This window comes from Phragmites australis, chromosome 2 (genome assembly GCF_958298935.1).
Source record: "Phragmites australis chromosome 2, lpPhrAust1.1, whole genome shotgun sequence".
Classification (NCBI taxonomy): Eukaryota; Viridiplantae; Streptophyta; class Magnoliopsida; order Poales; family Poaceae; genus Phragmites; species Phragmites australis.
Genome location: NC_084922.1, coordinates 9,335,811 through 9,363,281, shown reverse-complemented (window position 1 = coordinate 9,363,281; position 27,471 = coordinate 9,335,811). Strand labels below are relative to the sequence as shown.

Genomic DNA, 27,471 nt, shown 5'->3' with positions numbered 1-27,471 from the left:
TAAGCCCGATGATGAAAAATCTCATAGAGAAGAACGCCATGCGCGTTCACACTCGTTCACACGGTCGTCTAAGAGGCTTCGGTATTTTTCATGTGTATGAGAATTTAGGTGTGTAAAAATATTTTTACTTCTATCTTTGTTGTCTTTGTCAAAGCAGTGATCCGTCAGTTTCTTTTAATTTCACGTCCTATAATCCACACTTTCAAAATATTTAACTTATCAAATAGTGGAAAAATTGTATATCAGGTCCGTCTTGAGAGATGCTTTAATAAAAAAAAAGAATGTAGGTGTATTAGTATGCACAAGTATCAAATTGAAAGCACTTGCTGACATACATTAAAAAGAAAAATAATCAACAACGTTGAATTAAAAAGAACGGAGATACTATGAGGACAAGAAAAACATAAAACTATATGTGGTGCCACAAGTACACAACATGGATAGATATGCATACTTGGCATAGCTGCAGAAAACAACAACAGGATGGTCAACTCTAGGATCTATTTACAAAACCTGCGAGGTAAGGGGCTAAATAGAAAGATTTCGCATCTGCCGCCTCACTCGCACCGTTTACTAATGCCATAAATCCATCCCTGTCGCTGCGCCCCTTCCTGTTTCCTCCCTCCCTGGCTCCTGCTCGGCTCGCTTCGACTTCCTCTCGCTGTCCAACCAAACCAACCGGGGTCAGCTCCTCGCGCCGAGGGCGGCCACCACAGCCAATGGAGCCAATGGACAGCCAAGTCACCGCCGTCGCGTTCTCCGACTCCGACAGCGTCTCCGTTGAGGGCGCGGCCGACGCGGCGGACGCCGACGTGCAGGCGCTCCGCCGCCTCTCCGACAACCTAGCCGCAGCGTTCCGGTCCCCGGACGACTTCGCCTTCCTTGCCGACGCGTCCATCGCGGTCCCGGGCGCGCCCGAGCTTCGGGTGCACCGTTGCGTGCTCTGCGCGCGCAGCCCCTTCCTGCGCGCCGTCTTCGCGCGCCGCGCGGGCGGCGGCGGCGCGGAGGCGGACAAGGTGGAGCTCCGGGAGCTGCTAGGCGAGGAGGTGGAGGTCGAGTACGAGGCACTGCAGCTGGTGCTCGAGTACCTGTACAGCGGCCGCGTCGGCGACCTGCCCAAGGCGGCGTGCGTCTGCGTCGACGAGGACGGGTGCGCGCACGTCGGCTGCCGCCCCGCGGTCGCCTTTATGGCGCAGGTCCTTTTTGCTGCATCCACCTTCCAGGTCGCCGAGCTCACCAACCTCTTCCAGGTCCGCCTCCCCCCTCCTCTCCCTCTCTCACGCAGCGCGCGCGGCCAAGATGCCTCCTTGGCCCGCGATTCTTGATGCCGTTTGTTTCGGTGCTTGCTGGGATGCGTATTGATTGTTCAGATGTTTCATGCTATTAATCGGTGAGTTTCAAAGACGCTTTTTTTTGTTTGTTGCGCACGTTGATGTTTGTTTAAAGCGGCAAAAAGATCACATCCCTTTGCTGCTTTGCATACGAAACGATATTGCATTTGGGAAATACTGTTAATCATTACAATTTGCCAGTTTTGCTGTTACGATGACAAGCTCATGCTGATTGAGTGATTGTACAGTATTTGGTGAAGTTGTCCTTGTACCCGGACAAGTTGAGTTGTTTGCGATTGTCAACTGTTTGCACGTGTGCAGTGTAGGAACTAAAGCTATCAGTGCTATGCAACATATTTCGTCAATCAGCTCAAACCATGCCCTGTTCCATTGGTCCAAGTACAGTTTGGTCCTAAATTATCTGGATAAATATACCTTACATGCTAACGATTCGCTCCAGTTTCACGAATTCTTCACGATAGATGTGTCGTAGCGAAACTTTCAGTAAGCATAATGCTGAAATGGAAAAACTGTCTACTATTTTCGCCTAAGGCCATTAGTTTTTGTATGCGTAGCTAATAGACTCCTCATTTCGTTTAGGATCTTTATTTTTGTCTCTAAAAGGGGGGGAGTAGAGCCCAGTAGTCCAAATTTCACCATTCATGCGCCTATCTTGTTTGTGCTTGTCGGTAAGGAACTTGGAGTTGTTTTTATGTCTTCTGATACTTCTAATTTTGCATTTAGTGGGGGTTTGATGGTACTTTCTTTTTGTTCACTATTTGTTTTAGAAAGTGATATTGGTGTTCAGATATGGTCGTTTAGTGTCCTAAGCCGGAATGTGACAGTATGCTATAATGCTACTGTTCCACCATTCTGACAAGCCATCACTAAGCCACATTGTTCCTGACTTCTCCCTGCAGCGGCGGCTCCTTGATGTCCTTGATAAAGTTGAAGTGGATAACCTCCCATTGATCTTATCTGTTGCAAACTTATGCAACAAATCTTGTATGAAACTGCTGGAGAGATGCCTTGACATAGTATTTCGGTCAAATCTTGATATGGTTACTCTTGAGAAGGCGTTGCCTCCTGATATTCTTAAACAAATTGTTGATGCACGGCTAAGTCTCGGATTGGTTTCGCCTGAAGACAAGGGCTTTCCTAACTTACATGTAAGAAGGATACACAGAGCCCTTGATTCTGATGATGTGGAGCTAGTCAGAATGCTACTCAAGGAAGGGAAAACTAATCTTGATGATGCATATGCATTGCACTATGCTGTTGAACATTGTGACTCAAAAATTACAACAGAGCTTCTGGATCTCGCACTTGCTGATGTTAATCATAGGAACCCAAGAGGTTATACGGTTCTTCATATCGCTGCTAGGAGAAGAGAACCTAAAATCATTGTCTCTCTTTTGACCAAGGGAGCTCGGGCATCAGATCTCACGTTCGATCATAGAAAAGCAGTACAGATTTCTAAGAGACTTACAAAACATAGGGATTACTTTGGGCTTACTGAGGAAGGAAAACCTTCTCCTAAAGATAGGTTATGTATTGAGATACTAGAGCAAGCTGAAAGAAGAGATCCGCAACTCGGAGAAGCATCGGTTTCTCTCGCAATGGCAGGGGACAGTCTGCGTGGAAAGTTATTGTATCTTGAAAACCGAGGTAATCTTCATTTTTCAAAAAATGTAGGATACACAATTTTTTCCCAAACGAACTGTTTAGTATTGTTCGCTGTGTTGCATTCATAGCACAGTTCTTTGTGGGCAGCTAACTATGTACCTAGTGTTTGGAACTTCACTTTCACGGAAACTTATGTGTTTACAATTCACATCACTGTTTTTATGATATACAGTTGCTTTGGCGAGGATATTGTTTCCCATGGAGGCAAGAGTAGCGATGGACATTGCTCAAGTTGATGGAACTTTGGAATTTACCCTTGGTTCTAATTCAAATCCGCCTTCTGAGATACAGCGGACAACTGTCGATCTAAACGATACTCCTTTTAAAATGAAGGAAGAGCACTTAGCTCGGATGAGAGCCCTCTCCAAAACAGGTGAAGTGTGTGTTTGCGTGCTGCTATTCACGTCTTTGCCATATCTCTTGTGATGGAAAGTGCAACTCTAATTTTTGCTTGCACCCTTCAGTCTGATAACTTTACTGTTAATACCTTAGAGTTAGATCAATCTGTCATGGGCCATTTTCCCCTTATGTGCTCTTTGAGGATGATAACTCATGTTTTCTAAACAAAAGATGTTTAGAAAATATGTGCACTTCACTACGGTCATATACTTTTTTTAGAGAAAAGAATTGCTTAATACTAGTCTTAGGCTGTAGGCATATTGTCTCTTTTTTTTTTTTGAATTTGGACTAATTGCAACATGAATTATGTGTACCAGTGGAACTTGGGAAGCGCTTCTTCCCACGGTGTTCGAAGGTACTTGACAAGATCATGGATGATGAAACTGAGCTGGCTTCTCTTGGAAGAGACACATCCATAGAGAAGAAGAGGAGGTACCATGACCTGCAAGATGCACTTCAGAAGGCATTCAGCGAGGACAAGGAGGAGTTTGATAGGTCGGCCCTTTCGTCTTCCTCATCATCAATGTCGATGGGAGCCGTCCAACGTAGGAGATGAAGAAAACCTTGGTCCCCTTCCCTCCATGTTGATAGTTAATGCCCTTCTGTTTAATGTGCTCAAAATTCAAATAGTCTAGCATCACCTGATATTCTCCATGGCCTATACGTTGGCCGTTTAGAGCTTGTAGTTATGCTAACTTTTGCTTGTACAGTAACAGTGCTTGCAGCCCTCTACGCAAATTGCTTAGCATGTATTATGAAAGTCGTGATCTTTCGGTGGTACAACACAAATTTTGCCAACATTTAAGTAACCCAGCAATTATGATCTAGGTGTAATATGGATAACTGAAGGTGCCTGAATTCTGAGAGTAAGTTGAAATTTGCAGTGGGTTGCTGAATGCTGACCAAATGAATTCTAACAACTTAGAGTTATAGTTTTTGGCTTCTGGCTTTTGATGATTGATGAGGGAGAGTTTCTTTCTGCCGTGGCATGATCGTTTTGCTTATCCGTGGCATGATCGTTATGTTACATATCTGTACTTAATTGCAGAACCATGTACCAGAAACGCACTGAAAACTGCACCGTTCTTACCCTGTTACCCTTACTGCTACTCTGGTAAAAGTAGCAGAATACTAGTGGAACAGTGTAGGACTCATGTAGTTACTGTTTTTCCTGCCGTGTTCAGAGTAAAGATTGCTTCTTGGACTGAACAGACCAGTGGCTCACGAAACCGTGGCCTATGCCGTCAATGCGACGCATGCATCTCTTTCTTCTGCGCGCTGCAGCCTAGGAAGGCCGATAAAGCCTGCACGCTTTCCTAGATCCGCTCCATTGCTAGCGCGTAGCCTTTTGATGCTACCGCGGCACAGGCGAACTCTCTGAAACGGTAGCCATGCAGAGGGGAACGGACTGACGATTGCAGTGGATTCATCTCCTTGGCCGCTTTGCCAAACGCAGAGAGGACCTTGTCCTAGAAAGAGAGGAGAGGAGAGGAGAGGAGAGCCCGGTCTGTGAAGTGCAGAGTGGAAGCGGAAGACATCTAAGACTCCGAGCAGTAAGCAGAGTGAAGAAGGCAGCACTGCGTGATGTGTGGAGCTCGCCGTCTGCAGAAGCGGAACAGGGCAGCTGCTTGGTTCTTCTTCCTCTTCTCCTTCCTGCTGCTTCTGCAGATTACCGCGACGTCCCAAGGTGAGGTGCTGAATGCTGATCCAGCTAGAGAGACCAAATTAGGATCGTTTCTCTTGCCTCCCTCCCTTCCATTTCTTCTTTCCTGAATGTGTCTCGAGTAATCATCTCCACAGGCAGCCACGAGCAGCTGGTGCATGTCAAGGAGGACTCGCACCCATCACCGGTACATTTCTCTCTCACCTTACCTCTCCTTGCGAGATGTGATGCTGCACGCTGCATCCATGCATGTCCTGGTGCGCGGTATGCTGATGTTGGTGAACAATGCGTGTTTCGTTGGTCAGATGGGCGGCGGAGGAGAGCAGAGGGAGCAGCAGGGGCTGAGCAGGCTGGGGTCGAGGCCGCCGTGCTGCGAGCGGAAGTGCGGAGTGTGCGCGCCGTGCGAGGCCGTGCAGGTGCGCGCCGGTGCCGCGGAGGACAGGCTTCGCCGGCAGTGCGCCGACTACGAGCCTGTCGGGTGGAAGTGCAAGTGCGGCGCCGCAGTCTTCGATCCATGATCACCTGATCAATTTGCAGAGTCGCTTGTTCTCCTGATTAATTTGCATGCGGCCACCGACGACGACGATGATGCCATGTACGTATAATATATCATGTACGTCTGCGAAAGTGCGTTAGACCTTTGCTAGATCAGTATAGATACTACTAGATCAGTAAGTGATTGTGTTGTTCAGTTAGTTATATGGTCCAATTTCTTTGGTGGGTGGGGTGGGGGGGGGGGGGATGGCTGAAGCTCTGTTTGTTTATTCCTTGGAACTAGCTGCAGCTCAAAACGGATGTGGTTTAGTTGCCCTTAATGCCCTTAACGAGCCTGGACTGCTATTAGGCTGTCCCAAAGAAGATGAGCTACGGTCGTGCCCAACATCCACAAAAGCCGTGTTTGTGCTCTGAAATTTATGGCGAAATGAGGAAAAAATCCATTTCGTCTCCATAACTACTGTGAAAGTCTGGTTTTTTCTGCCTCGAGTACAATACTACTTCCGTTCTGAAATAGACGTCATTCTAGAATACGCAGTCAAATTTTAAATTTTTTGAATATTAACATACACAAAACTATTAGGATTTAACGCATGAAAATGAAAGTAATGAATTTATCATGAAAAATATTTTAACGTCATCTAATTTTTATCAACTTTTACCAAGAGATAGTTATAAAAATTATCATCAAATATGTTTATTGGAGACCGTGTCAATGTTCTAAATAAAAAGTAAAAAAAATAGAGGTAGTACCATTTATGGAACACCCTCAAAACTTAGGACCACTCTGACATCTCGGTGGAGGCCACCATAAAAAAATAATATTTATGTTTTAACTAAAATACAAATATCTAGTATATTTAGAAGTTCATAACACAGACAACATTCTTTGGTGACAACGGTAATAAATTAGAAATAAAAATTATAGTATTTAACCACTAAGGATAATATTTTTTAGAGAATATCGTAATAGTCAAAGCATAAAAGGAGCTCAACATCCATTCATTCATTACCTACAAAACAAAAAAAAACATTTATGAGTTTCAATGCACGATGATCATTTAAAACAATTTCTTATATAATTTTTAGATACAAAGTTATTAATGATGGTATTAACATCAATCTCGTTCAACAAATTCTTCTCAATTCATAATGTAGACAAACCGTTTAACATCTCTTATGCATTGCTGACCTCAAATAGTTTCAACGAATCAAGCCTCGAGTAACTTTATGGTGAATTGGTGATCTATTTAACAGCGAATCAAACCACAATTAGGAAGAGAAAGAAGTGGCACCTATATGCAACAATTAATTGATGGATTATAGAGTAGAGCCATTACAAATCAAAGTAATTAAAGTCGGGTAGGTTGGGAATACATAAAATCAAAATATACTCCTCCATCAATTGTGGTGATATAAGGTGGAGAATGCGAGATGATTGCAGCGACATTCGATTTTGGGAAAGAGATAAGAATACTTCAGGGTCGTTTGGAACGAAGGAAAACCACGGGAAAAATGAAGAACTGCATTCTAGAGGAAACTTTAGATAAATACCGTTTGGAATAGAGGACTGCATCTTCCTGTTCCATAGGAAAGGGTTCCTTTCCTCCACAAAACACATGAAACAAAAAATCCAGTTCGACCTCAAGTTTTCGCGAATGCTGGAGGCAAGATGTGTGAGGAAGAGAGAGAAGGAGAGAAGATCGACGCTGGCATGGATGGAAGCTCGTTGCATCATGGACCAGGTGCCTGCCGCGCAACGAACTGAGGCCTGGAACGCTCCAAGACAGATGCACTCTGTGGCGGGGTGAAATCGAAGCTCAGCTTGGGGCTCCACTAGTTCAGCGCTTCAATCCATGGCCAGAGCGTGTCTTGCTACAATGGGTGAGGAAGAGGGGAGCGACCAGGACAAAGGATGAGAAAGAGCGAGATAGAATGAAGAGAGCAGAAAAAAGGATAAGAACGAGAAAGAGCGATCAGGACAAGAGAATTTCTTACCGCATCGATTCTTATTTGGGGTTTGGGTTGGACAATAATATCTCTGTGTAATTTGACTTTGAACCTATATATACTACAGACATACTTGGGTCAGAGCCCCAAACTTTCAGAGCCCTAGGTTGTCACTGCTGCTGCCCTTGTCTAGGGTCGGCCCTACTCAAACTCTCAATACCATTTATACTTCGTCTTTGCCTGGTTTCGACCCCAGTTTTGCTAAAGTGTTGTTGACACATCTACTAATTTTGACATGCGGCAGGGGTCCCATGTTCCAGCGTGTTGATCCGACCCACTTCTCCCTCTCGACCCGCTAGTGTTTGATGTGGGTGATAGCCTAGCTATTGTCGCCTCTCTAGCGCATGTGAGACACGGCGAGGTGGCATGACTCAAAGCTACCGGTGAAGCGGTGGCGGTGTGGTGTACGACACAACGGTGCTGGATGGGGAGGTGGGGTCGCACATACAGCTAACGGGGCCGAGCACAGTCCCACGTGCGAGCGGGGCTAGCAGGGTGGTGTAGGCTCGTGCGGCAGCCTTCACGTGGTGGAGGAGGCATGCAAAGGACGGGAGAGGCGGATCTCATGGATCCGCCTCGAACAAGGATGGTGTGGCTTGGATTCAATCCAAGCTCAAGGACGACGTCGGCGATGATGAGTCATCGGCGGCATATGCGGCGGTGCGTGCTAACAACATTGTGGTGGTGTGGAACATGACGTATCCATACGGATACACCAAGATTGGCATGAAGGTCGACTCAGCGACGGTGACTTCGAGACAACGACTGTGACCTCAGGAGGAGTCGATTTTGGAGTCAACCACGACGGTATTCTATGTCATGTGCGTATGTGTTGTGGCGGCAGCCTTCAAGCTGACGTGGTTGTACTCTGCAGAGTGTCACCATCGTCGACTTTCATGTCGCCAGCGGCAATTTCGTCGTGGTGGTATGTAAACCCCACCGCATGTACACGTTCGTGTATGTGCACAATGCATGTAGGTGTGTATGTATGTATTGGATGTACATGTCACATCTCGAAATGTTAATTACGTAATTAGGCATGCCTAATCATGATTGTATTATATTTTGTGTGATCGATTATCAATTCGAGTTTAAACGCGTTCCAAAAGTTATGCGTTTTGAACCTTTACATATTTCCTCCACATACACGTGAGTATTTGAGAGTGAAAATGGCTTAGAAGTTAATTAGGAGAAACACCATAGATATTAGGGAAAAAAGAATTAGAAAAGGAAAAAGAATGAGACTTTCAGCATCAAACTACTCCCACGGTCTGACCATCAGTACACAGAGCGCCCATTAAGAGGATCGATCACACTCTCTTGCTCTATCTTTTTTCTTTTCCTCTCTCACTCAAGCCCTAGAGAGAAGTAGAGAACACCTCGATGGATTCGACGACCGGAGATCGACCGGGCGGGGGACTCCCTCAAGCTTCCCGGAGGTTTCCCTGAGCTCCTCCCATCTTCTCCCTCGCTGGAGGAAAGTTCATCCAACCGCAAGCCCATACGCCACCTCGGAGCCCGATCCCCAAATCGAAGCTTCTCCGAAGTGGATAGATCCGCTAGAAAGCTTCCCTACACTAAGATGAGACATCCCCTACCATTTTTCCGTCATTCTCGAACTCTAATCAATCCCAATTCTATTTAGACCCAAGCTTAACCCTGGCTTAGGGCTTATCCATGAGGTATTTTGAGTTTAGCTCGGTGATTATTGTCTAAATCACTTTAGAAGCACTCCACTAGTCACATAGAGCATTTTGGTACCCTTCATGGTCGAAGGTTTCGCTAGAGCCTTCGCTGGCGGCCTCGCAAAGTGGCACCAGTAGAGTCTCGCAATCTAACAGCCACTAGGACCGGTCTGACCACTAAAGGCTAATACCTTCTGCATGCCAAGAATCTGACCGCCAATTCAACACTGGTCTGACTGCCAGCCACTTAAAGCTGTATGCACTTAGGTTGTCTTATCCAGGGTTTCAAACTTTGATACCCTAATTATTTGGCAGTCTTTTGCAAACTTTTTTGAAACACGACACTCTATCAATGTTCAAGCATGCATCATATGCATGTTGTTTCATCGTTTGATTATTTATGCAATGCATTCTTGATTCGTTTAAAGAGCGCTACACCAGCTATCCAAGCGAGTGAAGGCGACGCCAATCTACCGAAGTTCTATGAGTGCTGCATCAAGAGTATCAGGCAATCGCCAGAGCAGCAAAGCAAGCATCTAAGCATATTGCACCCTTTAGTTTGAAGTGAATGGAGTCTAAACTGATAAGTTGTTGCTTATGTATGTTTGCATGTTTAGCGATGACGATGTCGAGTTTATATAGGTAGAACCTATATTGATTTGTATTACCTCTACCTTGAGCTATTGAGTATCCATATCCTTGTAGCCTTGATAATATTGCTGATGTCTAACTTACGAGCTATTCGAAATGCTTAGGTCCTCGGTAGAAGACGAGCAATAGTTCAACTGTTGTTTGCGAGCTTAGGGCTTACTTATTGTTTACAAAATACAATGACAATGATGCTGGTGGTATGGGATGTGAGGATGAGACGAGATGTGAGTGATGTTAGGGATTGGTCGAGAGAGGAGCCAAGATGCTATAAACTGCTTGCATCATTTAAGCACCGTCTATCGGTGCTATTGGCTTTAGCACTTTTCGTACAACCACATATTTGGATAATGGATTAATGAGCTGAGTATCATACGTCGTGCTGACGCTTGCCTTATACCCTATGACATGTAAGAAAAATAAAGGAGAAGCAAGGTGGCGAGAAGCCGAAGGTGTCCGGAACACACTCGCGGTAACCCCGGTGCCATTGAGGCATGTGCAAGTGGGTAGTTCTATGTATGAGAAAGGTTGTCTCAGGGGCCAAGATGATGGATCCGGGCCGTGTGGGTAAATTTGTACCCCTTGCAGGTGTAAAAATAATTCGAATTACCGCGCCCTCGGTCATGAGCATGCTTCTATCCATCCACATCGGTCGTAGTTTCCGAATTTGGGTTGATTGGTATGATATGTCAGGTTTGGTTGTTGATGGTTTTGGTTCACATGAGATGATTCCATTTACATTTATATACAAGTAGTTGGTTACATGGTAGAAAGATATTTTTGGTTAAGTATATGTGCTCACACATAAGTGGTAAGGTTGCTTATGCATAGGAGTTTACTTAACCTTGTGACCTACTCTTTGCTAATAATTTAAATGTATAATCTTTGAAGTTAGGTTATATATATGTACCTATTATGGATTAAGTCTTATAAGTATCTTCGTACTCACGTTGCTCTTTCAGGTTCTGACAGTAAGGAGGAGCTTGTGTTTGGCTACTTCATGCCCACCGATATAGGTGACAGGAATGAGTAGTGCAAGCTGCTCGTGTGCGTGCTTTTGGGTGTAGCCTAACGGCATATGACTTCACAAAGTTTTTTATGTTGATCGGTGTTAATCTTTTATTGCGTAGTTTTCTAGTTTGGTTAGGAGTTAGTCTGTTCTTTATCCTTCTAACTTCTTTCAGTTGTAAATTATTGAATGTTTAAGAACTTGTAGTATAATTTAATTATTTGCTCTTTCTTAAGTTTTATTATGATGTTATATGTTGAAAAAGTCATGCGTTCCGATCTTTGCCACAAAATATATGCTGGGACTATCGGGATGGTATTCTAGTTAATCATCATGATCGAAATTCAGCAAATGATCGTTTTGCTGATTGATTGGATATTATTTGATCAGTTCCTCACAGTACTGTATATGTATTGCCAACGTGTCAAAACCGCTCCACATAAGCGCTACATAGGATGGAAACCATGGTGAAAATCAGTTAGGGAGGTCATATGTTTGGTTTTGAAAAGTTATGGATATTCCTTGTTTGGTCTCTATCTGTTTAGAAATAGTATGTATATTTCTTTTGAGTTCGGTCTTTAGATTTGGATTTTGATTAAAGTTTTCTCATAAAATTTATTATTTATAGCTATAAAACTTATATAGTAAAAATTGTTGTGAATTATGAACTTAATTGTATAATTTTAATACATAAGATATTTTTATAATTTAATTAAATATTAGTTAAAATACATAAAATTTGATTTTTAAAAAAATACATCTACTATTTCTGAATGAATGAAGTATTATATTTGATGGAGGAAAATTAGATTTTCGCAATAATTGGGAGGCGAGATGGACTTTTTGCGCGAAATGATAGGACGCCGTGACGAGACGACACGAGACTAGAAGCAAAGCCCCATATACTGATGGAAGACCCAACTATAACCTTGAAATCGGGGCCCCAGAAGAGTTAACCCACGAGATAAGGCCTATTTGGTCCAGTTTTGTTCAAGTATTGTTAATTTGTTTGTAAACCTAGGGCAGGCCCGGGTTAATCTGAAGCCCAACGTACGCACCTCCGGATCAAGATTTACTAATCCCCATCTCTCCCTCTCTCTGTGATCCAGCATCTTGCCCTTGACACCAACAAGATAGATAAGGCGACAAGTTGAAGTGCTCAAGATTCAAAATTCTACCTGCTCTTGTTTTATCCTCGCTCCAAAGTCCTAACCATGGACATCTCCGGTGTTGTTTGGCAGGGCGCACCGATTGGGATAAAAGCTGAACCCATGTTCAAATCTCGAGATTCTCTTTGGTGAATGCAAATGACAAGACCATACTCTTTTTTCTTTCTTTTAGCCTCTGTTGCTGCTGCCTTCTCTTTAGAATGAATGCTCTTTACCCTTTCTGAGGCACCAAACCCTTTGTCAACTCATGCCTGCCTCCATTTGCTGGACTGTTTTCAAATCATGACCATTTTAAACGAGTTCGAACTGATGGTCTGATGTGCACATGCAAGTAAGTAGGGAGCAAACATGCCATAGGCAACTGGGTAGCAGATCAATAATTAAGAAAGGCCCTGTCATTGTAGCTCTACCAATCTTGTAGAAGTCAGTAGATCATTAGCTCTGTTCAAATGACAGTCATAGATTTTAATATTAAAGTAGGATAAGATTGGGGATGATGGGGACATCATCCCCAAATGATGCCAACAAAGTGCTGCAGATGTGGGATAGGATAGATGAGGCTATCAGACAAGGGTGGCAAGTCAGTTTGCAGTGAAGAGTTTTGTGTGCATTTGCTTGGGAGTACATGCTTTTGGCCCTGTAGAAGCCAGGAATTTGTGAGGGACAGATCGACTAGGGCAGCAAAGTGTGCTCTGTGTTTTTCCCTGGGGGAATATTCATCTACGGTATGAACAGAAAGGTGCTAGATAGGGTTGAAGGTTTCTACTGGCTTTGTGATGACGCTTACTTTAGGTATGTAAATCATGGTGCGATAGATTACAGGCCGTTTGTTTTGGAGCCACCCGTAGTTTCTTAGTCATGTGTTTGTTTCAACTTCGTAACTATTGTTCACCGAATTTTCTTAGACCTTTATTCTGCATATTATAGGTTTATTTTCTTACCAAATTTTGCCAAAGGGTGGCCTCTATTTTGTTCACCATGACTTTTATGGCACCACACTATGGCTAAGAGGATCTCCAAGAGCCTTTTTATTTAGCTCTCTATAGCCAAATTTAGGGATTTATAGGTTAAAATCATTCTCCAACAAACTTTGTATCTGTTTCCCTATTTTTACCAACTCCATATCAATCCCCTTCCACTCTCTACTTCTGGGGAGGGGGAGTCAACTCCCTATCCTCCATCCTGCTCCCACACCCGTCTTCTCGCTGCACTAGACCTCCTGCGCCTGCCCTCCTCCACATGCGCCCCCACTCGCACCTTCCTCTCCTTCATGTTGCTTGGACATAGCCGAGTCACCGCGTGTGTAACACCCTGAATTTTAGCATATAAAAATATAGCAAAAATTCGCTCCAAATTAAAACTTTTTCTAATTATTAAACTAGTATAAAACCAAGGAAGTATATATTTGATATATATATACTTGTATGTATATATTCAAATATATTATTTTGGCTAAGTATTCCAGAAAGCACCAAGTTAGTTCTAAATTAATCGTTGCAATGAATTGATCATATGCATTTTGGTTTATTGGTTCTTATGGTTCTTTGCGTGGTGATTCGAATTGAATACTTCTCAATTCGAATACATTTTAATTCTTCTTGGCAATTCCCTAATTCAATTCAGATCCGAATTCAAATACTCCTGTTTGAATTCAATCCCAGATATCCCAAATCCAGTTTCAATCAAATCCTTCTCATTTTCATATTCGAGTGCGGTTCAAATCATTCATGGTGCATTCAAATGCCTTCCCGTTCAATCGCTTCGCAAACTCAGTTCATTCGTTTCGAATCAAGTTCCAAATTCGAATCTCATATCAAATCCATTTCTAATTCAAATCTAATTTGAATTATGCCAATCCAATTTAATTCGAATACATTCGTTTGAATCTTTCCAAACCCGATTACCAATTCAAATTATACAAATTGAATTACACAATCCACTTCAAATTCAATATATTTATTTGAATTATCACCAATCCATTTCGATTCGATTGCATTCAAATTGAATCACTCAATCTCAATTTGAATATTTCCAAATCCTATTACCAATTCAAATTATTCAATTTGAATCCTTGCAAATACAAATACAATTCAAATACATCTATTTGAATTATCACATATTTCATTTACAAATTCAAATACATCTTTTGCAAATCAATATATTTATTTGAATCGATATTCATACACAAATATCTCTCTCTCTCATCTCTCCTTCTCTCCAGCCCATGCCCTGCTCTCCTTCCTTCTCCCATGCCTACTCTTCTCTCTCTCTCTCTCTGAGCACCGACCAAATCACAGCACCCATGCCGTGCTCCCATACCGGCCATCACCTCCCCTCTAACCTTTGCCTTCACCTGCAAGCCTCCTCTTCCTCACACACAAGCATACATACACACCTGCAGGAGCTCAAACACACACATGCATACAAGCACAGCAGCAGCACCGCGTCGCCGCATCCACACGTCCTCCAGCTGTCGCGCCGAGCTGCCCTGCGCCGCCTTCGTGTCGCCGTACCGCGCCCATCGTCGCTCGCACCGTCGCCGTGGCGCCCGCGTCGCCGCTCGGTCGCACCCCTCTGCATCGTCCCGCGCCGTTTCCCATCGCCGACAGCCCATGGTGAGCCTCCCCCTCTGCTCGTTCTTCCGCGCGGCCGGGCCAAGCTCCGCCCGACCGAGACCACATCTGCCGCGCAGCGTCGCCGCCTCTCTGGCCGCGCAGCGTCGCCGCACGTGCTGCCGTCGTGTGTGCTGGCCCGCCGGCGCTTCACCGCCCCGGCCAACCTCCTCTCTTCCAGGCGCGCCACCCTCTCCAGCTCCCTCCTCCCCTTGCTCGGCCGTGCGCAAACTCCGGCACAGCCGCGCCGCGCATCCCGTCGCGCCACCGAACCTCCGCTGACGCGCCACGCGCGCCGTCCCTCTGGCGCCACTGCTTCTCCCTCCGGGCAGCTGCCGCCCGTCACTCGGCCGAGAAGCCCAGCCGGCCTCTCTTCCCACCGCCGAGCTCCCGCCGGCACCCACCCCTCTTCCTCTCAGCGTCGCCGCCTCCTGCCCTCCGGCGCCGCCTCCCTCTCCCTCCGGTCTCTCTCTTCTCTGTGCCGCTCGGGAAAAGCCAAAGGCCCAGCCGACCTTATCCACAGCTCAGGCCGGCGTGTCCACACGTCCGGTCCACGGTGGACCTTCCAGCCGAGCCGCCCTGGTTCACCGGCCCGTGGACCGAGCCCACTGCACCGAACCCCTCTCCGGTCCACGGTGCACCACCCTCGTATGCCCCACCGGCCCACCAAATCTCGTGGATCGAGTTCACGAAACAGTAGCATTTTCTAAATTCCAGGATTTTCTATTTTGGCGATCTTCCGTCCGCTATAACTCCTCCAATTCAACTCCGATTTCCGCGATTCTTTCGCCAATGTTCCTCTAAAATCATAATCTACCTCCATGCCAAATCTTGTAAATTTTGGAGTTCGTTTAATTTTCTCGTTTGGTAATTATTTGTATTGCGGTATTTGATCTAGATTTAGATTTTCTCCTTTAATAAATAACGTCAAGTTAGATAATTCGATAATGATGTTTAGGTTGTAATCATAGATCAGTCACTTATGATAACCTAGCTTAAGCAGATTAATTCCTTTTATTAATAAGAATAACTAAATGTTGTTTCAATTAAGTGTTTAAGAATAAATTGAGATTTCATGTGATGGCTTACAATTAATCTTAGCTCAATTAAGGTAATCAATTAACTCGTGTAAATGATAGATAAATAGATATTAGTCATTAGAATGTGATAGAATAATCTAATTAATTAGATTCAAAGGATAGATTAATCTAATTAATTAATTGCTTGTATGCTTTTATGATAGCATTAGAGTATAACTTAATTAGTGCGGTAATTAAACAACACTAGGTAATTAAGGTTAGTTGCTAAACGACCATGTTTTAGTGTTATAGATTAGAATATTTAATCTCCACACTTAAGCACTTATAATTGTCTAGAGTTATACTTATGCATATATGTATACATGCTCACATACATATAAATGTAAGTATTACACATATGTTATGTAGATACACGTGCACTCACCTACACGTAGAATCTCTAGTTGTCGTCCTTCGACAGTTAATCTAATAAGAGTTTACCTAGTAATCGTGATTTGTTCAGGTTTTCTCTTAAGTTGATAAAACAACTAGGTTAATAACTTAGCCTAGCTTCGCTAGATTATTCCGTTATTCTCTGTGTACTAGCTTCGTGTTGCTTAGAGTTATCGATCGTCTTCCGCTAGGTTTAGCTTTCGTCGTTTTCTTCGTCGTTCTTCTTCCGCTTTGATATTTCATTTGGTTTTATTCTGGTGTTCAATTGCTTAGTCGTTGTGCGCTTTTTGTCGTTAATCTACGTAGGCTCGAAATCATGGTTCTAAGCAAGAACGCGAGGAAGGAACTGAAGGCAAGATCCAGCGATGAAGAAGGACCCGAAAGATGTGAACGACAAGACCAATCTTGAATTGACCCTTCAAGAAGGCAAGTCCTATTTCCTTGATCATATTGAACCTATGTTTTCGAATAATATATATGATCAACTAAAATCAGACTTATTATCGCATGTGCTATATATTGCATTTCTTTCAAACTACTTGTAGTAGTTAACCCTATCAACACTGCCATGCCATACATGTTATCATCCAGAATACATATCACCCTAGGAATACCTGTTGTTACATATATTAACAATAGACGACACCTTGATATCTAGCATGCTTAGGATTGAATACATCTCCTCGGAGATGTCGCTTTTAAAATACGTCTCCTCGGAGATATTGCTTTTAAAACACTTCTCTTCGGAGATCAATTTGTTGTTATCAATGATAACTCATATACCATGATTCCTTGATGGTTGTGAATTCCGTGATTGTGGTGAAATCCTTGATGTCGTGTGGGACATGAAAGGTGATGTGTAAAAATGGGTGAAAACTGTTTTGGCGCGGGCAGGTAGAGTAGTCCTCCGGGGAGGATGCTCTTGGGGGCTTGAGTTACATGATGGTATTCATTGCCCGTGAAGATGCCTAGCCCGGCCGCTTAAGGACCGAGTCTTGCGCCGTCATGCTTAGACACCCCGTGCAACCATGCGTCCTGTATGGGCAGGACTTGATTTTCCTTCACTGGACTGAGTTGGGCATCATACCAGGAGGCTGAGAGCAACGAGCAGCCAGGGGTCTATCTGTCCCGCTGTTTGGAGGTTCAGGGACCGGCTTAGGCTTAAAAATGGAGGCTGACCTTCGGAACATGCAGCTCTGGAACTTGGCGTGTCTCGTGGAAAAGCCCGGCAGGAAAGGTGTTTGGAGAGTCTCGGTATGATTCGCTCCTCCGCTTGCAACGGTTGGAGGCTGAGCATATCGTATGGGTAAAGCTGTACAACCTCTGCAGAGTGTAAACCTATTCGAATAGCCGTGTCCACGGTCATGGACATGCAAAGCATTGACCTCACTTGAATAGACTCCTGGTGCGTGTGTCTTGATGAGTGAGTGTGTGGACTAGATGTCCGTGTGATGTGGTTCCTGGCTCGATCCGCCAGAAGCTGTGTGGTACTAGAGGTACACCAGATGTGATAAAAGGGACTGTGGAGTGAGGTATAGCCCCTCCCAGGACTGAAAACCCCCAGATACAACTTGTTACCTTGGTTTTGGTTTTTAAAACTATTTCGACAGTTTTGCTATCAGGTCACATTCTAATGCGTTGGGGACTTGAGGTGATACTCAATACCAACAGAAGATGCCTGCCTTTGTTTTCAAAAGCTTTGTTACATTTATTTCAAAAAGGTTAACAATGGAGAATATAACTGGATATTTGCATAAAACCTGCTTTACGCTTAAAACTATGCCGTAAAGCTTTATCCTTGAAATATTTATTATGCATCTATCAACCCCTTTGAAGTAGTATAGGACTTGTTGAGTACCTTCCGTACTCAGTGTTGTTGCTTTCAGATTGTTGAGTTGGAGATCAACCTCAACCCAGATGAATTCGAAGAGAAGAAGTCTAAGGTCGCGTCCGCACCCGAGTTGCCTGTGGCATTGGGTTGCATCGCCGTTTCGCTCTGCTGCGCTCTAGGCTCTTCTGCCTGGCTGGTCTGCTGTGGATTCTTCTCCACCAGACCATCTTTTCTCTTTTCAGGTATTTATTTTACTTAATTGTATTCGAAGTATGTATTTGATATCATTCTGTTGAATTATGTGCGTATCAGCTACTTGATCCAGGGACTGATACAGGAGGCACAGGGGAACCCGGGTTTGGGGTCCTGACAGCGTGGCCTGGCCACCACCCACGCCGGCCAACCACAGCCTGACGTCCCTCAGCCTCATCCTCTCCTGGCCTCCCCTCTCTCTCTCTCTCTCTCTCTCTCTCTCTCTCTCTCCCTTCAGTCTCTCCCTCCCATTTCCCTCTGGACACAGTGACCGAGCAAAGTGTCACCGACATGGGAGCTGATGTGCCACCGCCTGATTCCGAGTTGCGATTTCGCCATCTCCCGCCCGACCGAGCACTCCATCGCCCCTTTTTCCCCAAGTCCAGCGACCACCCCCCACCCCTCACCGTTGCGCCGCCCCTTTTGTAGACCCTCTCTCCAATTTGATAGCGAGGTGAGCTGCACAATGTCCCTTAGAGTCTTTCACGTGCGTCGCCTAGGATCCAGCCTGACGCCGACAAGGAGGCCTTCGCACGCCGTGCACTGTCGCCTCTGTACTCTCACTGTTGGCCATGCTCCGGTCGGCCCATCGCCCAGGAACCCTGCCATTGAGTTCATGTTGACGCGTTGAAGCTGCTGCTGCTGACCACCTAAAGGGTTTCTCCGCCGTTCACCGCCAGTTGGCCTACATAGTGCTGCCACCATGGCCGATTATGCTACTCGGCCGGTCAAAGTAACGAGGGGAGGAGGAAGAAGATGAATGGGTACTACGGCATATGGGCCAACCTATAGATGGGCTATCTTGGGCTCGTTGCAACTCAGGTCCAAAGGCAAATGCCAACCTATTAGAGTATAGGGGGCAAGAAATAGAGAGTCTGTTGGAGAAAGAGGAAATGTAAGGAAGAAATTTTTTAGATATGGCTCCCTATATGAGGACATAATGGGTGGATTTTAGAAAGTCTCTTAATGATGTTCTAACTTTAAGTGTGGTAACGGTCTCTTCAGAGACATCTGACAAGTGCGGCAATGTTAAACACCAATCAAACAATCCCAACGGAAGTACATGCCCAATCAAACAAGAACTTACAACATGATATTGACTTCATGGTATTAGGCCATTTCAATAATTTATAAAGCACAAACATTAACATTCAATCGTAAGTACATGCCCAACCATAAAGCCTTTTTAAAATTATTATTTTAAAAATAGCATGTGAGAAACTAAATTTATAAGAACTAGCATCTTTTGTCACGCCAAAGTACCTAGCGTGACTCCCAAACATGGTCATGTCATATGCATTGGCGTGACCAAGGCGACCACGCTGGCGTCAGCCTCGACGCCTTTACACGCCTAGCCGACGTGGCACACCCGAGTCACGTCAAAGGTGTTGGCATGACTCAGACCGATACAAAGCACCACGCCAGCCACCCTCTTCTCATTCTCCATTTCTTCTTCCTCGAGCTAGAGCCACCAGAACTGCCGCATCCTCTCCCCCACCTCATTTCTCTCCCCCTCCTCATTCCTCCACCAAATCTGGCGTTTTTGGCTCAAATCGAAGAGAATTTTGTGGGGAACTACACTAGGAAGGTAACTCCACCATTCCCTCCAAGTTTCTTCATTTATTTTGGCTTGCATTTGTAGCTGAATGGTGGTTAGGGTTTAGAAATTTGGAGTTGATGATCTATGAAATTAGTACGTTTAGGGGTAGATAGGAGGCCAAATATCGTGCAATTGATGTATTATTACGCATGTGTAACATGTAGATTTTGTTGCATGCAATTTATTCAGTGTAGGTAATGAAATAATATATGGTTAGTCTAAATGTGTATGATGGAAGCATGTTGTTGTATAATGCTACATTTTGACCGGGCATATGAATCGTTGTGACGAAATGGCTAGTGTAGGGTTTGAAATGTTATATGTTTAGGCTATATGGGGTGAATATTTTTTCATATATGAATAGTTTGGAAGGTATATGTGAAATATTTGGATGGTTTGTGTAGATGGATCGAATTGTTCGTATGTTTTGTGGTGGCACAATTAATGCAAATGGTGAGTTTGATAAGATGAGGTAGCAAGTGTTAAAATTTGAGAACCCGTCTTACTTCAATGAAAGTATTACTAAGGTTAGATCAATTATGAATGTTGATGTAGATGCATGTGATGTAACCGTATGTAGAAGGTTTGATGCTGACCAAGGTGGTAGGGCTCACTATATTGTCATGAAGTTGGCATCAAAGAATGATTGGAAGCTGTACAAGGATTGTGTGAATGGTTCTCAAGTTTCACATTGTCCCAGAGGTGGTAGGTGTCTCCAAACTCGCCGATGTTATGGTTCCGGAGGTACCTCGTGCCTCTGTTTAGGAGATAGCTGCTAGTGGTTCTAATAACTTTGATTTGGCTATGGTAAGTAACGACTTCAATGATGGTTTTTTTGAGGATGAGGAGGCCCAAGAAAATATTGAGGAAATACCAATCTTTTCATCGGACAGTGAGGTCGAAGATGAGGGTGATGAAGTAGAAGAAGTAGAACATGTGTCTGGTGTTGAGCAATGACACGTGAGTGCTGTGGTGAAAGGATAAGTAGGCGAGGATGAGGAGGGGACTTGATGGAATGGAATTTACACGGGACAGGAGATGAGGACACTGAAGGGTGTACGTGTGGATGTGCCCAAGGTGTCAGGCTACGTGGATATTTTATTGACCAAGAAAGCTCTATGTGATAATGGCTTAATGTCTACAGAGAATGAACGAGACAGTGAGAAGGAGTTGATCAAGAAAGGGCCGATATTTGATAGTCTTGACGAAGTGAAGTTCAGGTTCAGGGACTACGTAGTGCGGCACCACAAGCCGTACGACGTGGTTCATTCTTATGCGAAGGAGAGGTACACTATCAAATGCTAGATAGGTTGTGGATGGGGTGTATGGGTCCGTCTTATTCCAAGTGACGCCCGGCAATGGAAGGTCAAAAATATGAAACAACCTCACACTTGTGGGTAAGCGAGGTCTGAACAAGTGTACTCCCAGTGCACGGTGAGGTATCTTGGTCGGCGCATCGCCCCTATCATTGGCCCGACTCAGACACGACTGTTGCCTCTCTAATTAAGTCTATACTTAGGTTTACCATTTACTGGGTGTTGTATGGCAAGACACGGAGGGTGAAGCAACATACTATGGCATTACTATAGGGAGATCGGAAGGAGGCATACACGAGGTGCTGGAACCTCTTCGGATACACACTCACAGTCCTCTCAGGTGGGATGAGAGGTACGCCCCCTACATTTGGCGTCCTGGCTTCTTACCGTTGGCCAAGTTGGTCACGACGGGGTTACCAATGTTCGATGGTGCAACACTGACGGTACTTGTGGACCGCTAGAGGCCAGAGACACGCACCTTCCACTTCCCTTGCGGCGAGCTCAATGTCACGCTGCAGGATGTGGCCATGATACTCAGGCTACTAGTGAACGGGCAGGCTGTGTGTGGGATGGTGCAGCCTGCCGGATGACACCACATGGTGGAGGCTTTCCTTGGCAGTAGGCCTCTTGAGCCAAAGCAGGATGTGAAGGACAATAAACCTTTTGGTGTCAGCTTCGCCTGGTTGGTTCGCAACTTCGGGGAGTGCCCTGAAGATGTAGTAGAGGGGGTCATTGAGAGGTACACTCGCTTTTGGTTGTGGTACCTTGTTGGTGGATACTTGTTTCCAGATGGGAATGGCAACATAATTTTTTGGATGTTCTTGTATAATTGGCGAGGTTTGGGAGAATATCGGGTTGTACAGTTAGGGATCCAACACGCTTGCATGGATGTACCGGCAACTATGTGATGCATGCAGGCGTCGTGGGGACAATGCCATCCTTGGGGGATACGTGTACCTGCTGCAAGTGCGGATGTGGGAGCGGTTGTCATTGGTAGACCCTACCGATTTCATCTTGGGGTATGTATTTTCATTTCTACTATATTGCTATTTATACCATCATTTGCAATTGTCATTTGTTGTGTTGTAACTATAGGTTTGGGAGTTCGAGGATGAGAGCTCGATGCCGAACGTTATTTTCCTTTGGAAGAACGTCAAGTCGGTGACTAACAATGCAAGCAGCCGGTACCTCTTCTACACCAACGAGCTTGACTGCATTTCGCAAAGCCACGTGAGTGCAAATGGATGGGTCTTTTTTGTTTCATATACTTGCACATGTCAGTTGATGTTGTTGTAATATGTTTTTCATTTACAGGTGACTTGGGAGCCATATGACCATCCAGAGATCCTAGACATGAGCCTTAGCCTTTTATGCACATGGGACATGGTGAACTGGCGTTCTATTCTGCTGCTTATTTGCTTCTACATTGTTGAGATCCATCTTTCAAACCATGTTATGAGGCAGTTTGGGAGGTTGCAGCGTACACCTCCAGACACGATCTCCATGTCGGTGACCTTGCACAAGTGAGTTATTTTTATTGTCAACCTAATTTCCGGCAATGCTTCCATGCATCGTTTCTGCATTGTTTCATTTGTATATTTTTTTTCCATCTTGCAGGATTGACAGGAGAATCAGTGGGGTGCTAGAGATTGGCGAGAGGTCCACCATGCCTACTTGATGCAGTGGGCAAACTGGGAAGTTACAAGTAGCACCATGACGCTACATAAAAAATAATGATACAATATACATGTCATTTAATTCTATCTCATTCAAATTGTAAACAAGCAACCATACTCAGTTTTTACCTTTGTCATGCATTCACAAATGAAGTAAGGAGATCCCCAGAAGGTTCTCAAAACACACTTCGCTTTCCACACTTGGACAACGAAGGATCTGCTACACATCTTCTGCTCACTTCCCACTTCTTTTTATCCGTCAGTTTTGATGGATTTGGTGGAGGAGGAACCCAACGAATAAACTTGTCATATGTTTCGAATACTGAATAAACCGTTTCACCTTCAGAATCCTAGTGTAACATTCTGAGTTTAAGCATAGAGATTATAGCAAAAATTGCTCCAAGTTAATTTTTTTATAATTAATTAAAATAACTAAAAGCAATGAAATATGTATATGAATATATATATATACAAATATACTTGTATATATATTCTTATATATTAAATTAGCTAAGTATTCCAAAATGCACTACATTAATTTCTAAACCTATCCATGCATTATTACTTCATGTGCTTGGTTTGTTGTTCTTATGATTCTTTAAGTGGAGGTTTGAATTTGAATGTCTCTCGAATTTGAATCTACTCTTAGTTTCCATTCAGCTCAAATCCAACTTTAATTCAAATATTTTGGATTCAAATCATCTTCAAAATCTTAAAGCTTTACTCCCGTTTCATAATTCAAATATCCCTATTTGAATTTATACCAAGTCCAAAGTCAAATCCAAATTCAAATGTCTCTATTTGAATTTAAACCCAAACCCTTTTCTTTTCTTTTCTCCCTGGGCCTAATCTCTACCTCTTTTCCCTTTCTCTTGCGCGGCCTAGCAGACCAGCCGACCGACCCATTCCTTTCCCTCAAGCACTCGGCCCACGCCACGCCTCACTCGACCCACCTCCCGCGCGCTCGCTAACCTAGTCGCTCCCGCTCGTGCTTGCGCACGCACGCATGGCCGTCCACACGTCCCATCCGTTGGTTCCCAGCCACCGTGTTGTCTCCCTCCTCCAGTGTGGTAGCGTCGCGCTGTCCTCGCAGAGCCATCCCGACGGCCGATGCATTCAATGCGCCGGCAACTTGCCCCTCTCTCGCTCTCTCTCCCTCCCTCTGCTCTCTCACGCACGCAGCCCGAACCACCTGCCACCCGTGACTTTCCCGCCCTCGCGCCGTCGTGCATGCGTGGCTGGCGCAGTGTGGCCATGCCGCAGGAATTAAGGTGGTCATCGCCCTGCCACTTCACCACTGTGATGCTCGCTGATGATCACACGATGTCACAAATTTCCACACCGCCTCTCTGTTCATCCCCCTCCCTCTATAAATGGAGCACCAACTCCCCCTTCTCCCTTTCCTCCAATCCACTTCGTCGCTGCCACCATTACTCCATCACCGCAACTCTGCCAATGCCTTTTCCTCCCCATGAGTTGCCGAGAAGCACCACAAGCTCGATGTCGTCCCTGTGCCACCCTCCATCGCCCAGGAGCCCGAAGGGAGCGCGCCCGAGACAAAAATTGAGCCGCACCACCACCACCGCATTGTCGCATCGCCGATCGCCGTCCAATCTCTCTCCGATTCTGAGCTCAATGAGCATCCCCGTTCCCCCTTACACCCTCCTAGCTTGCATATCGTCGTCCTAGTGCTCTCTCTTCGCACGGTCGCGTGCAGTCGCATGTTTTCCCCTGCACTAGCCGCGTCGACCTCTTAGCCCTCTCCTGAGCTGGCATTCATGTCGGTTTAGCCGCGCAGACCTAATCGTAGGCTTGCAAGTGGCCCAGAGTGCGTTAGAAGAGGGGGGTGCTGCCCAATTTCCTTGCACCACCGTTGTCTTCTTCAACCGTCATCTAACGCCGCTCCAGCCACGTCAATAAGCCTCCAAATGAGTCCGTCGTGGCATGTTGAAGCCCGACAACCTTTCATCTTCGTGAATCCTCAATAGAAACGGATTCCGGCGAGACCCCAACGACACGCCACCGTGATTGCTCACCGTCGCCTGTTCCCCCACCGCAGTTTGAACCCCATCGGCACGCCGCACACGCATGACCAGTCCAGGCCAAGCCGCGACTCAGCTGCAAGTGGGCCGACCTGCTAGGCTAGGCCAATCGATCGAGGCAATGCCCCAGTGAGCCGACCCAACTTCCTTAGCCCGCAAGCACAATGGGCCCGACCCGAGTGGGCTGACTTCTATGTAGACCAGCCCAGGCCCAATCTAGGCCCATTCTGACCCAACCCAGGGAACTGTGCAATGGGTCCCACTAGTTACTATTAAGTGGGCCCCACCCGTTAGTCCCATGTATGAACAGTACAATATCATATTTTTCCAATTTAATTTTAGGTTAAACCTTTTGGAAGTCCTAACTTCTCCATTCTGGCTCCGATTTTAGCGATTCTTTCACCGAAATACATCTAAAATTGAGATTTACCTATCTATCATAGTGTCATATTCATTAGTAATCATCGGCTTTTCATTTGGTGTTATTTGATTCTTCTCTATTATAGCTTGATATTGATCATAGTCACGTTGCAGAACCAGCTGAGTTTTGCGAGTGCCACGCGGAAAGCATTAGGAGCGAGGAGGATCCTGATTTCGACCAATACTTAAAGGAAAATGTAGGAGAATACAAGTCCTATCTCCTTGATTATATTGAACCTATGTTTTTAAATAATCTACATGATCAATTTAAACTGGACATATTATCGTATATGCTATGTATTGCATTTTCTTTCAAACTGCTTGTAGTAGTTAATCCTATCAAATAATTGTCATGCCTTAAATGTTATCATCTAGAATACATATCACCATAAGATTTACCTATCATTATCTATATTAATGTCAGACGACGCTATGATATCTAGCATGCTTACGATTGAATACGTCTCCTTGAAGACATCATCTTGGAATGCATCTCTTCAGAGATATCATTTCATTGTTTATTAAATTAACTCATATACCATGAATCCTTAATGATTATAAATTACGTGATGGTTGTGAAATCCTTGATGTCGTGTGGGATATGAAGGGTGATGTGTAAAAATATGTGAAAACTGTTTTGACGAAGGTAGGTAGAGTAGTCCTTCGGTCGAGGATGCTCTTGGGGTTTGAGTTACATTTGTGGTATTCATTGTCAGAAGATACCTACCCTAACTGTTTAAGCATCAATCTTGTGTTGTCGTGCTTAGCCACCCCCGGGCAGTCATGCGTCTTGTATAGGTAGGACTTGACTTTTTCTTTCACCAAACTAGGTTGGACATCATACTAGGAGGTTAGTGAGCAGCGAGAGATCAAGTGACAATCTGTCCCTCTATTTGAATGTTTCGAGAACCGGTCAATGGCTTAAAAATGGGGCAGGCATTCAGTACAAGGCCTCTAGTACATGGGTATCTCATAAAAAAGCCCAGCAGGAAAGGTGATTAAAGTATCTTGATATGATTCGCTCCTCCGTTTGCAACAGATGGAGGCTATGCATATCGCATGGGTACAGTGTACAACCTCTATAGAGTGTAAAACTATTTGAATAGCCGTGTCCACGGTCATGGATATGCGAAGGTATGGTCATGCTCGATTAGACTCTGGGTACGCGTGTCTTGATGAGTAAGTGTGTGAACTAGATGTTCGTATGATGAAGTTACTGGCTCCATCCGCTAGGATCTGTGTGGTATTAGAGGTACAACAGATATGATGATAGAGATTGAGGAGAGAGATGTAGCCCCTCTTATGTCCGAAAACCCCTAGATATGACTTGTTAACTGATTTTGAACTACTTCAAACTGTTTTAAAGCTATTAGTAGAGAATGCAACTGAATGACTGTATAAAAATGCTTTACGTTTAAAACTAAACCGTAAAACCTTATCCTTGAAATATCCTTTATGCAATATCAACCATTTGAAGTAATATAGGGCTTGTTGAGTACCTTCTATACTCACTTTTGCTATTATTCTGATGAGGATGCTACTGTCGACTACATCGAGAATGGAGGCGCGGATGAAGAGTAGAGTTAGAAGTCACATTCGCACTCTAACTGCCTGTGTCTTGTGTAGTTATTTCCGCTATGCTTTTGTTGGCCGTTGGGCTAAGTTTGTAATATATCGTGTGGTTTGTAAACCATTTTGTACTCTAAACCATAATATCGTATGTATGAAGTTTGACTGTGACGCCATGATTATTATACTATTTGTATCAGCTACTTGATCTAAAGACTGATATAAGAGGCATAGGAGATCCTGAAAAATTGGGGTCTTACACCTAGGGTCATACACATCAGGCCCATCAATCAGTTGGAAGAAGTAGCACATCTCCCACTCATGCAAATTATTAAAACATCATGTCAGCAAAAGTAATATCACATACTTCTACCTTAACCCATAACAAATATACACTCATACGATAATTATTGCACATGTAGTAAGCGCGGCCAACAATATCTTCATATAGTGATTGAAGTACCACGACAGCCTTACCACAGTCACAAGTTGGGACGGGGAGAGCGGGAGGAACGAGGCATCCTTGCAACTAACATCGAGATACTTCTTGCTGATGTGTGCTCACTTTTGCTTACGCCACAAACGG

General features: G+C 44.6%; 2 protein-coding genes across 2 annotated transcripts; both read left to right on the top strand.

Annotated features, from left to right (window-relative positions):
• Window positions 1-587: 587 nt before the first annotated feature.
• LOC133898593 (BTB/POZ domain and ankyrin repeat-containing protein NPR1-like) lies at window positions 588-4,216 on the top strand. The gene is made up of 4 exons (XM_062339295.1): window positions 588-1,250; window positions 2,252-2,999; window positions 3,190-3,390; window positions 3,734-4,216. Exons 1-4 carry the CDS (start codon window positions 720-722, stop codon window positions 3,970-3,972), a joined length of 1,719 nt encoding a protein of 572 aa, XP_062195279.1. The 5' UTR covers window positions 588-719; the 3' UTR covers window positions 3,973-4,216.
• Window positions 4,217-4,698: 482 nt separating this feature from the next.
• On the top strand, window positions 4,699-5,644 carry LOC133909838 (EPIDERMAL PATTERNING FACTOR-like protein 3). The gene is made up of 3 exons (XM_062352386.1): window positions 4,699-5,103; window positions 5,217-5,266; window positions 5,385-5,644. Exons 1-3 carry the CDS (start codon window positions 5,001-5,003, stop codon window positions 5,595-5,597), a joined length of 366 nt encoding a protein of 121 aa, XP_062208370.1. The 5' UTR covers window positions 4,699-5,000; the 3' UTR covers window positions 5,598-5,644.
• Window positions 5,645-27,471: the final 21,827 nt, after the last annotated feature.

What these genes read in the sequence shown, in the direction of transcription:
- LOC133898593 (XM_062339295.1), top strand. Translation starts at nt 720, where the DNA reads ATGGAGCCAATGGACAGCCAAGTCACCGCCGTCGCGTTCTCCGACTCC. An exon ending in AGCTCACCAACCTCTTCCAG is followed by an intron (nt 1,251 to 2,251) that starts GTCCGCCTCCCC and finishes TTCTCCCTGCAG; the next exon opens with CGGCGGCTCCTTGATGTCCT. An exon ending in GAGAGCCCTCTCCAAAACAG is followed by an intron (nt 3,391 to 3,733) that starts GTGAAGTGTGTG and finishes TATGTGTACCAG; the next exon opens with TGGAACTTGGGAAGCGCTTC.
- LOC133909838 (XM_062352386.1), top strand. Translation starts at nt 5,001, where the DNA reads ATGTGTGGAGCTCGCCGTCTGCAGAAGCGGAACAGGGCAGCTGCTTGG. An exon ending in GATTACCGCGACGTCCCAAG is followed by an intron (nt 5,104 to 5,216) that starts GTGAGGTGCTGA and finishes TCATCTCCACAG; the next exon opens with GCAGCCACGAGCAGCTGGTG. An exon ending in AGGACTCGCACCCATCACCG is followed by an intron (nt 5,267 to 5,384) that starts GTACATTTCTCT and finishes TTCGTTGGTCAG; the next exon opens with ATGGGCGGCGGAGGAGAGCA.